Source organism: Eumetopias jubatus, unplaced genomic scaffold (assembly GCF_037043125.1).
Source record: "Eumetopias jubatus isolate StellerSeaLion01/CBP00866 unplaced genomic scaffold, mEumJub1_p1.0 scaffold_4, whole genome shotgun sequence".
Lineage (NCBI taxonomy): Eukaryota > Metazoa > Chordata > Mammalia > Carnivora > Otariidae > Eumetopias > Eumetopias jubatus.
In genome coordinates, this window is record NW_028274810.1 from 159807711 (window position 1) to 159823349 (window position 15639).

The 15639-nt window shown below is 39.5% G+C and overlaps 1 protein-coding gene across 2 annotated transcripts in view; it reads left to right on the forward strand.

The window, feature by feature from the left end:
• IMPA1 (inositol monophosphatase 1) overlaps window positions 1-8124 on the forward strand; it is a 38325-nt gene extending 30201 nt beyond the window's left edge. For both annotated transcript variants that reach the window (XM_028112744.2, XM_028112749.1), the window contains exons 8-9: window positions 5633-5784; window positions 6670-8124. In XM_028112744.2, the coding sequence (XP_027968545.1) occupies window positions 5633-5784; window positions 6670-6785 (268 nt within the window). In that variant the 3' untranslated portion in view covers window positions 6786-8124. The remainder of the gene's footprint in view (window positions 1-5632; window positions 5785-6669) is intronic.
• Window positions 8125-15639: the final 7515 nt, after the last annotated feature.

Consider the following 15639-nt stretch of genomic DNA (forward strand, 5'->3'; position numbering starts at 1 on the left):
TATTTTGATCTGTTAGAAGAAACTGTATCTCAAAATTTTAAAGAGAACAACATATATATATATGTGCCAAAAATAAGGGTAACTACTATGAAGGGATAAAATATGACTCTAAAAATGAAAAATAAAAAATGTTTTTTTAAAAAAGGGATTGATGTTGGTTGAAAAAGGGAAAAAAATTAAAAAAAAAAAACAGTTAAAAAAATTAACTTTGAAAAACTAATGAATCATGGTAAAAAAGCCATGAATTCTATGTGCAGTATTCCCCTAGCACTGGAGTTCTCCCGTTCTCCTTGATCGGTAAACTTGGTCTTGGCTTGCTGGCTTTTCATGCTGATCTTCTGGGGGAGGGGCCTGTTGCTGTGGTTCCCAAATGTCTTTGCTCGAGGCGGAATTGCCCCGCCCTTGTCGGTCTGGGCTAAGCAAGCTGCTCGGGTTTGCTCTCAGGAGCTTTTGTTCCCTGCAAGCTCTTGGCACAGCTTTGGAGGACCAGGGTGAAAATGGTGGCCTCCCAATCTCCGCCCGGAGGAGCTGAGTACTCGGGGCCCCTCTCCTCAGTGCGCCCCCAGAGAAAAGCAGTCACTCCCGTGTCCCCGGTCTCCAGCCGCACTCCGTGCTCACCCGGCCTGTGACCGAGCGTTTCTATCTCTGGCACCCGACCCCGTGTGGAGTCTCCAAACCCAGCAGATTCCTGCAGTGCGCTCCCGCGCCACTCCTCCCGGGGGGAGGAAGGGGAGTCTCCCCGGCTCTGCCGCTTGTTGGGTCTCTGCTGGAGGAGCAGTGGCCCTACTGGGCCGCGGATCACAATTTATGGCAATCCCGAGCTGAGAACCACGCCTGGGCTCCATCCTTGCAGCTGGCTTCCCCACTCCAATACCTGGGAGCTCTGCTGCACTCAGGCATCCCCAGTCTTTCTGTGACCCCAAGGGTCCTGAGACCACACTGTCCCGCGAGGATTCCACCCCCCACTTAGCCACTGGAGCGACATGCCTCAGTGGAGCCGACTTCTATAAGTTCCGATTTTGTGCTCCGCGGCTCTATCACTTGCCAGAAACGGCCAACGGAGGCCCCCTCCCCCCCGTCTATCCTCCCGAATATCACCTCGGATTCACTTCTCCTCACGTCCTACCTTCCAGTAAGTGGTCGCTTCTCTGTTCAGAGAGTTGTTGCTACTCTCTTCTTTGATCTGTGGAGTTCGTAGGTGTTCAGAATGGTTTGATCCCTATTCAGCTGAATTCCTGAGACCAGACGAAATCCAGGTCTCCTACTCCTCCGCCATCTTGCTCCACCCCCTATAAATGTATATATGTTTTATTTTGTGTATCCTTGACTCATTTTTGTACATAGATTTCATTTTACTGCTTTTGTGTTTTCATCTCTGTACTGGTTTTATAAGAGATTTACCTACCTTTATTACATGTTTACATTTATTTGTGAAATTTCTTCCTTTCATAATTGTCTTACTGTTAGGGCCTTTTCTTTGCACTCAGAATTGCTTTCAACATTTTGTGTAAGGATCGGTTAGTGGTAATGAACTCCTTCAACTTTTGTTTGTTTGTGAAACTCTGTCTGTCCTATTCTGAATGATTATCTTGCTGGATAGAGTATTCCAGTTGCAGGTTTTTTCCTTTAAGCACTTTGAATATATCATGACATTGTCTTCTGGCCTGCAAAGTTTCTGCCAAGAAATCAGCTTGTAGCTGTTTGGGATTTCCCTTATATGTAACTTTTTGCTCTTGCTGCTTTTAAAATTTTTCATAATTAACATGGCAGAAAGTAATGACAATGTAGGGAGATATGGATCTCCTTGGGTTCATCTTGTTGGAGTGTCTCTGCCTCCTTGATATGGATGTCTATTTCTTTCTCCAGGTTAGGGAAGTTTTCAGCTATCATTTCTTCAAATAAGTTTTCTGCTCTTTTCTCTCTTCTCCTTCTGAGATCCCTAGAACACTAATGTTATTATGCTTGATGAAATCATGGAGTTTCCTTATCTTTTTTTTCTTTTTTGCTCTTAAGCTTGGTTGCTGGACAGTATCCTGTCTTCCAGATCACCAATCTGTTCTTGTGCATCCTTTGTTCTGTTGTTGATTCCCTCTAGTGTGTGTGTGTGTGTGTGTGTTGTGTGTGTGTGTGTGTGTGTGTGTATGTGTGTGTCTGTTTCCCCCATTATTGAGTTCTTCATCTCTGATTGGTTCTTTTTTATATTTCTTGTCTCTTTGTTGAAGATCTGAGATCTCCCCCCGCCCCCAAGTCAGTATCTTTATTACCATTACTTTGATTTCTTTATCAGGCATAGTGCTTATCTCCATATCATTTAGCTTTTTTGCTGTGATTTTTTTGTTCTTTCATTTGGAACATATTCCTTTCTTTCCTCATTTTGTCTAACTCGCTGTTTCTGTATATTAGGAAGGTCAACTCTGTCTCCTGGTCTTGAAAGTAGTGGCCTTGGGCTCCTGGGTGGCTCAGTCATTAAGCATCTGCCTTCGGCTCAGGTCATGGTCTCAGGGTCCTGGGATTGAGTCCCACATCAGAATCCCTGCTCCACGAGAGGCCTGCTTCTCCCTCTCCCACTCCCACTCCCCCTGCTTGTGTTCCTGCTCTTGCTGTCTCTGTCTCTGTCAAATAAATAAATAAAATCTTAAAAAAAAAAAAAGTAGTGGCCTTGTGAAGAAAAGGTTCTCTGGTGCCCTGTAGCCCAATGTCATCAGAACCAGGCATTCCAGGGGTATCTTCTCTATGGGCTCTGGGCACCCTACTGTTGTGGCTCAGTCACATTTGCCTTCAGTCCAGTTGGCTACAATGACATATCTTAATTTGCCTGCTGCAGGCACATGCCAGGTTTGGTCCTGCACCATTGAGGGGCTTGAGACCACTGCATGCTTGTATGTGGGAGGTGTCTGCATCTAGTTTGCCCTAGCTATGGCAGGGCAAGAGATCAGGGCACTTTCCCTGCAGGTCTCCCTGGGAGGCTATCTTTGGTGGGAGGAGTGGGCAGTCAGACTAGATATCTATACCCAGTCTGTCTGCTATAGCTGTAGGCACACCAAGTGTGGGGCATTCTCCCTGGGTGGCCAGCTAAAAGGTTTGGCTGCTGGAACTGTGGGTGTGCTGGTCTGTGGGGTTATCCCCCCTCTACCCAAGGAAGAGTCACTTTAGAGTGGCGCTGATCCTTGCTGGGGCTGCTTGCAGGATGTGGTTGGCAGGAGATCCTTTTCAGGAACCCCTACCAAGTTGTGGGGTGCGGGGTTGTATGGGTGGGTCTGAAGGTGAATGTGAGGGTGAGTTATGCAGTGCTAGCAAAATAGGTGGAGAGGATTTACATGGGTTCCCACATGTGTCAGGCTATTTAGGCCAGGGGATATGAAGCGAAGTGGTGCATGGCTACACTTTTGTTCTTGGGGAAGTTTCCTGAAGATTCCTGCCCCTCCAGCACTTGTTCGGTGATTAGTAAATAAATTTCTTTCTGTGTATACCACAGGCACTTTTCAAATAGCTGCTTCTATGCTGTGTCTAGGATGGGCTATTTATTATAGGTTATTTTGGCTTATTTTAGGGCAGGGACGGTTTCCCATTGCCCTCCAGCTCTTCCAGAGCTAAGCCTGCTAATTTTTTAAAGTACCTGGAGTTAGACCGTAATTTTAACAGCTTTTGTACCTGGAGTTAAACCGTAATTTTAACAGCTTTTGAAGTTAAGCCCCACTGATTATCAGAGCCAAATATTATGGGAGCTCATCTTCCCAGTGTGTTTCCCTAGTGTCTGGGGTACCTGGCATGGAGTCTGATCAGCTCACTTCTCCACGCTTGGATGTCCCTCCTGTTTGTGGTTAGTCTCACCAGGAGGGTTTGATTCCCAACTGCATCTCTGTCCCCTTCTGCCCTTTTTGATGTGGTCTCTCCACAATTAACTTTGGAAGGTCTGTTTTGCCAGACTTTGGGTCATTTTTCAGAGTGATTTGCACAAATAGAGCCATTATCTTGGTGTGTCTGTGGAAGGAGTTGAGCGCAGGATCTTCCTACCACTCCATCTTGCTGCTCTCCCCCAACTCATGTTATTTCCTTTTCAGTGAACAGATCTCACTGTCTTATATGCAGCGGTTTAAATAATTACAAAAGGAGTTTGAGTAAAAATCATTGGAAAATTACTTGCAGACATGATGAATGCTTTTTCTTAAATATTTCAGTTTGTGTTCCTTTAATAAAGGGGATGCTCCCTAACATAATACAGTTGTAAAAATCAGGAAGTTAACAGTGATATAGTGACTTTATTCAAATTTTGAAAAAAAAATCAGATCCAAGATTCAATCCAGGATCAAACGTTGCATTTAATTATCATTTCTCATCAATTTTCTTTAATCTAGAACAGTTGCTTGGTCTTGGTCTTTTTTTTTTTTTTTTTTTGAAAAATGTAGGCTAATTATTTTATAGTAAGTCTCTTGATTCGGGTTTGTCTAGTTTCCTCAAGATTAGAGTTACACATTTTTGGCAGGAATGCCAGAGAAGCAATGTTGTGTCTTCTCAGTGCATCAGAGGAGGGGGCACTTGATGCCTTTTTGTCCCATTATTGGTGATGATAAGTTAGATCACTTGATAGGGGTAGACCATTATAAGGATGCTTTCCCATTATAGGTACAGGCATACCTCAGTGATATGGCAGGTTTGGTTCTAGACTACAGCAATAAAGCAACTATCTCAAAGCAAGTAAAATGAATTTTTTGGTTTTCTAGTCCATATAAGTTATGTTTATATTATATCACGATATATGAAATGTAAAATAGGATTATGTCTAAAAAAGCAATGTACATACTTTAACATTTTATTACTAAAAGCTAATCATCTGAGCTGTCAGTGAGTTATTGATCAACATGACAAATAATGAAAAAATTTGAAATATTACAAGAATTACCAAAATGTGACAGAGACACAAAGTACCAGTAGATTTGCTTGATGCAGGGTTGCCACAAACCTTCAGTTTGTAAAAAAAAAAAAAAAAAAATCTGTGATGTGTGATAAAACAAAGCACAATAAAATGATATATGCATGTATTATGTATCTTAGGGAGAGATACTTTGACATTATGTAAATACCAATCTTGCTCTTGCTCATTTTGGCATTTATTGGTGATTCTTTCTTGAATCAGTTATTATTGTAATGGCTCATCAGGGTAGTGTCCATACTTACCTTAATTTGATACATTTCCAGGGAAGAGGTGCAAACCTGAAATACTCTTTTCAGGTAGGCCTCTGTCTCACCAGAGCCCAGGTGTACTGTTACCCTTTAGTCACACATACTGATGTGTACACACGTGGCAATGACCAATAACATATTTTACTTCTAGAGACTGCTTGTATTGGTCTGTAGTCCAAGTTAAGACAAATATGAATATACATGCATGCCAGTATAGAAGAATGATGGCATTTTCTTTTTTTTTCCCCGAAAATATCTTTTAGTGTTTATCTTACTAAATGATTGCTCTGTGGGGATTAATTTTGTCATCTGTATAGTGTATCATAATTAGATTTTATGTATCTTTATTTTAAAATTAAGTAAGTTTTTTTGTTTTTACTTGTAAATTCTCTCAACACTTGAGCCTTTTTGAAGGATTTTTTTAATCTTATTTTTAAATGTTATTTGTTAGGATCCGAGGTGTTGGGACAGCAGCTGTTAATATGTGCCTTGTGGCAACTGGAGTTGCAGATGCATATTATGAAATGGGAATTCACTGCTGGGATATGGCAGGAGCTGGCATTATTGTTACTGAAGCTGGTGGAGTACTAATGGATGTGACAGGTAAAATTATGGGACAGTAAAGCATTTTTCTCTCTGGTACTTTCCTTTATATGTGGCTTTTTTCTTTTAATGTTTAATATATGTTACACTTAAACTTATAAAGGCCAAACAAAAACAAGCCATGTAATTTTCTGCAAAATCAGAATAACAAATTGAGTGAGGCAAGGATAAGAAGCTAATTGTAATGTGGGAATAATAATGATAAATGACTAAGCCTCTTCAAACCTGTGAGTATCAGGAACTCTTGAGACGCTTTTGGAAAATTAGAGAAGGGCACTGAATCTGAGGTTTGTACCAAGAGCTTTTTGGTGACTGGGGTGGTTGACAATGAACGTCCCCTACCATCACTTTCTGCCTTGGGCCTAGAGAGGTTAACTTCTTGCTCTGAACTGATGGTGAAATTTTTTAAAGTGAAGAGTGAACCTGGGCCAAAAGGTATTCACCTGTGATCTGGGAGAAAGGCAATGAAGAAATAAGGAAATGGGAAGGAGAGATACGAAAATGCTGTGCTGTGGAGTCAAATTTCCTGTCCATAGATTCCCAAACATGAAAGACGTAATAAAAGTAACAAAAAGATTAGAAAAAGAACACAGGAAAGAAATAGATGAAGCTAATATTACACTGCATGTTAACTAACGAATATAAATAAAAATTTAAAAAAAAGATGGCATTTTTCAGACTGGTATGATTGAGACACCCCCCACCCCCCAAAAAACCCTGGTATTCTCTAAAAGATTCTTAAAACTCATTCATGTATTGCCAAAGCTTAAGCATTATGGTTATCAGTTTTTTTTTAAAGAAAACTGAAAGTATTAAAATGTTATGATTGACATAGTACATATTGCTGTACTAGTTTTACAGGAATTATGTTTGGTTTGATTTTAGGTGGGCCATTTGACTTGATGTCACGAAGAATAATTGCTGCAAATAGTAAAACATTAGCAGAAAGGATAGCCAAAGAAATTCAGGTGATACCACTTCAAAGAGACGATGAAGAGTAATCGCAACCGCCCCACATATTCAGTTCACAGCTGCATTTCCCCATATTTGCTGACACACTGATGGTGTCATAAAATTTAGGACATTTATTTCAGATGTATAATACGGTTCGTTTAAATTGTCTTTGATATCCAGATTAAAAAATTTGTTGTATATTTTACTAAGATAGGGTATGAAAGAATAGCTGAAATATTTCATTGTTTTAAAAATTCTGTGTGTAAGAGTATACTTTGTGGAAAAATACACAGGTAGTTGAGACAAGGTATCAATCACATCAACTGAAATAGTTAGCAATTTCTAAGTGTATATGAGCCTCTGAAATTTTGATTGTACTTTAAGCATTCTTAATTAACTTTTTGGAAAAAAATTTCTTTAGTTTCCGAAGCCATATTTAATTAAATTCGTAAGTAGATAATGGGTACTTCCTAGACCAAGGTTTTTTTCTTTTCAGAGAACCTAGTTTTATTCTACACATAGCATGTGTCAAATATGGGCAATTCAAAAACAAGCATTGAGAGAATATTTTGTAGGTAGCAATTCCTAGTTATAACATATGTAAAGTAATGAGCTCACCACCCTTTATTTTTACTTTAGGTTTTGATGTAAAAATGATCTTATCATCGTTTTCATATTTTACATTATCATTCCTTTTAACATTTCACATTGCCATACCATTTCAATTACCATATTGCCAGATACCATTTCTAATTGTGGGCATTTCTGCAGTTAATATATTTTCCAAGACTCTGCATTACAGTATTTGTTTGGATTCTTTTAAAGACCCTATTTTATTTAAAAAAAGCTGTTTCAAAAAAGCATTCTCATCAGGTATCTACTTTTCTACTATAATTAGGTACACTATAAAATTGTACTAAATTCAATATTCATGTTTTAAAGATGTTCATATTAACCTGGTTGTGCACAGGAAACCTATAACCTGGCAGATATACTGTACTATTAATATTGAACTATGTTTTTTCCCCCAAACTCCTTAATTTCTTTGCCACCAGATTCTACTCAGTCTTAAAATATTCCTCAATAGTCTTTGGCTTATGAAACTCAAAGAAAACTGTTCTGGTTCATAGATATTTTAAAAGGTTAATTGACTGCTTCGCCTTGTCCCTGGGCACTTGAACAGAATAAGTTTTGTTATGGTCTCATGTGAGCCTTATATTTGATAGAATGAAAAGTGCATCTCTAAAGTAGGTTATTTTATTGTTGTGCACATCTAATATATTTAAAAATATACTAAGATTTGAGTATTGTATTTGTACTGTTGGTCATGTGCAGTAAAAATAACTTGTACTATATTCCTCTATGGTAAATTTATTTTAATTAAGACTGATGAATAAAATTTTAAATAAGTATGATTGAACCTTGTTGAAGTTTATAATTTAAAGTACTTCTAGAGATTTTGTGTTGAGTTGTATACGACATTTGCAGTTGTGATTGAATATATGTTCTTGGGGGTTTTTTTGCCTGCAGTTTTCCCAGCTTTTCTAAAAGATTTGATTTTTTTATTCTAAATGCAATTAGGTAGATAATTTGTGGCCGAAATTTCTTTGGACATTGAAAAAGGATTGACAAGTAAGTTATCCAATAATAGTTTGAAAATTTGAGTAATAGAAGTCCATCTCGCCAACTGTTAGCAGTTTCTTCTAGTCTTTACCTCCATCTTTTTAAAGATGGATATATTGTTACATATTTATTGGCTTTATTCATTATCTGTTAACTTGCTGTTATAGAAGATGAGAATTTTGTACTTTTAACTCACCCATGAGTTACCTTTACCTCTTCCTTTTCATCCTCCTAGTATAGTAATATCTTTCTTGTTAAATTTATATTCAGTGTTTAACTTAGGACTTTTATTCACTGGTTAACTAGTATGTTATGATTATATTTCCTGTGCAACTTTTGTTCTTCCTGAAATTAACACATTTTCCCCAAGATTATAAAACCTCTTTATTTTCTACTTGTCTAGCCCTAATCAGGTATCCTGTTCTAATAGCACTGTTTTCTTTTCCTCCTATAGATAGACTTTTTGGTGCCCTTTTCCTTTTCTTCCAGTGTGAATTGGTTACTGGCTAAGTGTGCTGCATAGCAGTCCTGGAGCTTCTCTTATGTTCAGTCATCTGTGTCCTTGATCTTCCTGCTCATTCCCTCATTTTGGTGAGCCCATCTTCCAGGTACTTAGAGGTAAAATTTTGAAATCTCACAAGAAAATGTCTATTCCTCCATTAATAGTTTGGCTAGTTCTAGAATGCTAGCTTGAAAACAGTTTTCCCTCAGAATTTAGGATGAGAAGTCTTTTAATTTTCAATCCATTAACAAGTAGTCTTTTTTTTTTTTTTGAAGATTTTAGAAAACTCCAGAAATAAAAAGAAAATCCTAAATTTCCTGGTGATGTCTTCCCCCCCCCCCGCCAATCCATTGTGCTAATTCTCATCCTTTCATTCTGGAAAGTTCAAGTCCTTTAGTGTTTTTCCTCTTTCATAGTTTCCTCCCTTCCTCATTCTCTGCCCTCTTTCTGGAATTTTTCTTATTCAGGTGTTGGACTTCCTAGATTTATCCTCTTATTTCCTCTGCTTAACATCTCTTCCCATTTGTTCATAAGGGACTTCCTTAACTTTATCTTCCAACCCTTTTATTCACTTTTTTAATGTTATGCTATCCCTTGATTCTATCCCTGGCATTATTCCTTGCAAGTTCTTCAGTTTTCAAGGTTTTTGTATGAAAATATTAAAATTTGTGGGTACAGGTCAAGCACTGCTTACAGGAAAATCTATAGCCTTAAATGCAAGGTAAAAAACAAAACAACAAAAAACCCAAATAGTACAAGGATTGATTGGAGAAATAAAACTAATTCACTGATTTCCCACTTGGGGTTTTTACCGATCCTTTTGGCTTTTCTTTCTAATTAGTGTCTTTAGTGGTGGTACTAGAGGTAAGCTCAATATACAAAATCATTTGTATAAGCTACCAACACATAAGTTAGCATTTAATGAAGATATATATATAGTATTTAAAAAGCTGTCAGATAACTAGGAATTAATTTGTCTAATGAAAGATGTTAAAGAGCTCTATACAGAAAAAGCATAAAACATTACTGAGAAATTTTTAAAAGATCTGAATAGTAATATACATGTTTATTGTTTAGAACTTTTTCAGATGTTAATTCCTGTCAAATTGATGTAGATTGAATGCAATCCATCAAAATCCTACCTTTGGGTGAGGACGTAAGGTGGGAGGGCTAACAACTTACATGGAAATACAGAGAGCCAAAAATAGCAAAGACCATCTTAAAGCACAATAGTGAAGTTAGAAGACTACACCACTAGTTATCAAGACTCGTTATAGAGGTACCATAATTAAAACAGTGATACTACTAGCACAAGGATATTCAAATAGACCAATGGAATAGTGTTCAGAAATAGACCAACATAGAGCTATCTAGTTTATGATAATTAATGCAATAAGGAAAAATTATTTTTAGTAAATGTGTGGAATCAATATGAACATCCGAAGGGGGAAAAAATCTTGATCCACATGCACCAAAATCAATTCCAGATGGATTATAAACTTAAATATGGAAGATAAAGCTTCTAGAAGATAGCATAGGAAAATAGCTTCCTGTCTTTGTGGTAAACAACGATTTGGTAAATAGGACCAAAAAAACAAAAACCCACTAATCATAAAGGAAGACTGATCAGGTTACTTTTATCATCTAAATATATGAGTAGGAGAGTCAGAAGGCAACCCCCAAAGTTTGCAATACTGACAAATTCTATCCAGATTATTTAAATAACTCCTTATCAATGAAAAAGATAATTGGGACTGTGGTCCAAGATGGCTATGTAGGAAGATCCTGAACTCATCTTCACACACCAAATCTACACTAATATGTAAAGCAATTCCTCCTGAAAAACTGAGGACTAAACAGCTTCTGCACAAAAGACCACATAAAGAATGGCAAGAAGGATAGAGACAGTAATGAAGGGAACCCCCACCCAGGACACACACTGGAGTGGGGAGGGGTAGTACTGAAGGACTATGAGCAGATTTGTGGGCTCTGGAGCACAGAAAAAAAGCAACGGTTTAAAAGAGCAAATAGATATAAAGGAACTAGCCCTAGAATCCTATCATATGGCAAGGGAGCTGCTGGAACTCTCCAAGTCAGAGGAGCTGGTGAGCACCACGGTTTACATTCCCCTTCCACCTTGATAGTGTGGATGGGAGCAATGTTCAGGTGCCATAGCTGGCCTTACCCCCTCAGTGAGCCCCCAATCCCTAGCCCATTCCAGCCCTAGCTGTCTCACCAAGGTAGCCCCAGCTTGACAAACACGGGACTCTCCTAGTTAAGTGCTCACTATGTATAGCCCCAGTGGTTGCACCAAGGTGCAACAGGTATAAGCCACCCCAGAACTTTCCAGGCCCATACCACTTTGGTTCCAGGTGGCCTCCTGGCTCACACCTGCTTCAGCCACCCCACTAAGGTGCGCCCTATGCACCTTGTCTTGGGACACCCTGCTTGACACCGGCCTTGGCTCCAGTCACTCTACTAGGGCACCCCCCTGTGCTGAGCACACTCTGGCTTATACCCACTTCAGCTTCAGCTGTACTCCCAGGATTCTTCCTTGTAGAAGGAAGAACACACCTGCCAGGGTGCCGGGTGTGTGGAAAACCCTGTGACAACCTGAGCTGCACCCACTTCAGCTTCAGCTATCTTGTCAAGATGGCTTCTACACAGAGAACCCAGAGACTGCCCCAGCCCATGCCCACTTCAGCTTCAGCTGACCAGGGCACTCTCTGTGCAGAGATCCCCAGGATTGCCCCAGCAGAGTGTCCAGGGATCCCCAAGCCAGTCACAGCTCCAGGCAACCAGCCAAAGTTACCAGGCACACAATCTGCACAGGGGATGACCACACACAAGACCATTCCTTCAAGATTAGGAGAAGCAGCTGTTCTACCTAATTCATAGAAACAAAGTCAAGCAAAATGGGGAGACAGAAGAATATGCTCCAAATGAAAGAACAAGATAAAACCCAGAAAATTAAATGAAACAGGGATAATCAATAAGCCTGCTAAAGAGTTTAATGATTGTAAAGATGCTCATCAGACTGGAGAAGAATGTAAGAACAAAATGAGAGCTTTGACAAGGAGATAAATATAAAAAAAGAACCAGGGTTGAAGAATACAATAACTGAAATGAAAAATACACTAGAGGGAATCAACAGTATTAGTGGATGCAGAAGAATGGATCAGCCATTTGGAAGACAGAGTAATGGAAAGCACCCAAGCTGAAGAGCAAAAAGAATTTTTAAAAATGATAGGGGAGGTTTTGGACAACATCAAGTGAACAAACATTTACATTATGGGCGTCCCAGAAGGAGGAGAGAGAGAGAGAGAGAGAGAGAAAGGGGCAGAAAACTTATTTGAAAGAAAGAGACAAAGGAAGGGCATTACATAATGATAAAGCAGTCAGTTGTACAAGATAAGTTTTAAGTATCTATGCACTCAATATTGGAACACCTAAATACACAAAGTAGTTATTAAAGGGAGAATTAGACATTAATATAGTATGGGACTCTAACACCCCACTTACATCAGTGGATACATAAAACAGGCAGAAAATCAAAGGAAACAGTGTCTTTGAATGACACTGATGGAATTAACATACAGAACATTCCATCAAAAACAATAATGCAAGTTCTTCTCAAGTGCACATAGAACATTTCCCAGAATAGATCACATGTTAGGCCACAAAACAAATCTCAATAAATTCAAGAATACAGAAATCATATTGTGAAATCATATTATGCATCTTTTCTGACCACGATGGTATGCAACTAGAAATCAAAAAAACTAGAAAACACACAGATGGAGGCTAAGCAACATACTACCAAACAGGAAATGGGTCAAAGAAATCTTACAGGAAATAAAATACATGGAGACAAATGAAAATAAAAATAGTCCAAAATCTTTGGGATGCAGAGAAACAGTTGTAAGAGGGAAACTTATTGTGATACAGGCCTACCTCACGAAACAAAAATCTCAATCTAATCTTACACCTAAAGGAACTAGAAAAAGAACAAAGAAAACCCAAGGTTAACAGAAGAAAGGAAATAAGGATCAGAGCAGAAATAAATGAAATAGAGACTTAAAAAAAAAAATCCAAAACAGAAGAGATCAATAAAACCAAGAGTTGGTTCTTTGAAAAGATAAACAAAGTTGATAAACCTTTGGCCAGACTCGTTAAGAAATAAAGGGATAGGACAAGTAAAATCAAAAATGAAGGAGAAGTAACAACCAACATCACAGAAATACAAAGGATTATGAGACTGATAAATAATTATGTGCCAACAAATTGGACAACCCAGAAGAAATGGACAAATTCCTAGAAATATGCAATCTTCCAAAACAGGGAAGAAACAAAACCTGAACAGGCCAATTACTAGTAATGAAATTGAACCAGTAATCAAAAAACTCCCAACAAACAAAAGTCCAGGACCAGAATGGAGGGAAGCTGGCAGAGTAGGAGGACCCTAAGCTCACCCTGTCCCACATTTACAACTAGATATCGCTGACATCTGAGTCAATAAACTAGAAAGTAATCCAAAGACTGGAAGAACAAACTAAATGTAGAGAAGAGGAAAGGTTAGGAAGGGAAGAAATGGTAGTTGGGAGCTGCCTGCAAGAGGGAAGAAGCTGTGGGCATGGAGAGGGGAAAGCACCAGGGAGCCCATGTGGGGAAAATCAATCCCCATGACATCTGACCTTGAAAACCAGAGAAGCTAAATTCTGTGAGTCTGTATAACCAGCAGGACATAGAGCCTGGAGCTTTAAAAGTCAGCTGACTCAGCACTGGGAGAGCTAGGAGGGCAAGTGATAGCGGGGTTACTACTCTTAAAGAGACAACAGCCCACAGAGAGGCAACATAGAATCAACATTTGGGGGCAAATGGGAGAAAGACCTGTTTATAAGGATTTCAGAGCATGTTGGGGGACTTCTGTAGAACAAGGAGCTGGCAGGTGATGGCACCTTCCCCCTTCCTTCCCCCTTCCTTCCCCCTCCCCTCGCATAAACACAGAGCCAACTGTGAGAGGTGACAATGCACAAATACTTTCTACCTAACCTGCTGGTAGTGCACCCCACCCATGAGTTCTCTTGAGGACTCCTCCACTTCAAGCCTGCTGGCCTCGGCCTTGGGCTCAGTGCAAAGTTTTTTAACACCAAGTGCACACCACCCTGCCACTCCCTTCATGCTCTACACCCCTGGAGGCCACTGAAATCTGGGGCATCTGGCCTAGGACTAGTGGCTCAGCACAGATTTTGCTAACACAGCCAGCCCACCCCTGAGCCCTTCTGTGGTTCACCCCACCAGCCTGCTTAGGTCTCACTAACATCACAGAGTGTAAGCACAGCCCACAATAGGCAGAGAGTTAATGCAGAGGTCTGGACTGAATGGAAGGGACTCAGACTCAATAGTAAAATGCAGGCAACACCCATAGGAGACTCCCTTGAAGGGCCGGGTTCTGGTGAACGGAGGACACTGCACTGAAGGGCCCTACAGAACCTCTTCTTCATAAAGCCACCACTCTTAAGAGCAGAAGACATAGCTAACTTTCCTAACCCAAAGAAACAGACACAGAGGGGAATACTAAATGAGACAGAGAAATATGTCCCAAATGAAAGAACATGACAAAATTACAGTAGGAGATCTGAGCAAGACAGAAATAAGTAGTATGCCTGATACAGAATTTAAAATGATGATCATAAAGATACTCACTGGACCTCAGAAAAGGGTGGAGGACACCAGTGAGACCCTGGACAAAGGGATTAAAAAAATATGAGAGATGGGGGCACCTGGGTGGCTCAGTCACTGAGCGTCTGCCTTCGGCTCAGGTCATGATCCCAGGGTCCTGGGATCGAGCCCTGCACTGGGCTCCCTGCTCAGTGGGGAGCCTGCTTCTCCCTCTCCCACTCCCCCTGCTTGTGTTCCCTCTCTTGCTGTGTCTCTCTGTCAAATAAATAAATAAAATCTTTTTTAAAAAATATGAGAGATGAAGAACTCAATAAATGAAATTAAAAATACCACAGATGCACTAAACAGTAGGCTACAGAGGCCAAGTGACCTGGAGGATGGAGTAATGGAAAAGAAGCTGAACAAATGAGAGACAAACAAATACTGCATAATGAGAATAGAGAATCCAGTGACTCTATTAAGTGTAATAACATTCACATTATAGGGATCCCCAAAGAAGAGAGAGAAAGGGGGGCAGAAAATATATTTGAAGAAATAATAGCTGAAAACTTCCCAAATCTGGGGAGGGAAAGAGAGATCCAGATTCAGAAGACACAGAGATTTCCCAACAAATTAAACCCAAGGAGGTCCTCACCAAGACACATAGTAACTAAAATGGCAAAAAATAGTGATAAAGAATTTTAAAGATTGCAAGTGAAGACAGTTACATGCAAAGGAAACCCCCTTAGCTGATTTCAGCAGAAACTTTGCATGTCAGAAGAAAGTGGCACATTATATTTAAAGCGCTGAAATGGAAAAAATCTGAAGCCAAGGATACTCTATTCAGCAAGGCTATCACTCAGAATAGGAGAGTTAAAGAGTTTCTCAAACAAAAACTAAAGGAATTTATGGCCACTAAACAAGTCCTATAATAAATATTAGAGGGGTCTCTTTGAGTGGAAAGACAATAGGAGTATAAAAAATAAACACAAAAACAGTAAAAATAAGTATTTCTGTAAAAATAAGTCAAGGGATTCATAAAAATAAAACGATGTAAAAAGGATACCAAATATCTGAAATGTGGGGGAGAGGAATAAAGAATGAGTTCAAAACTA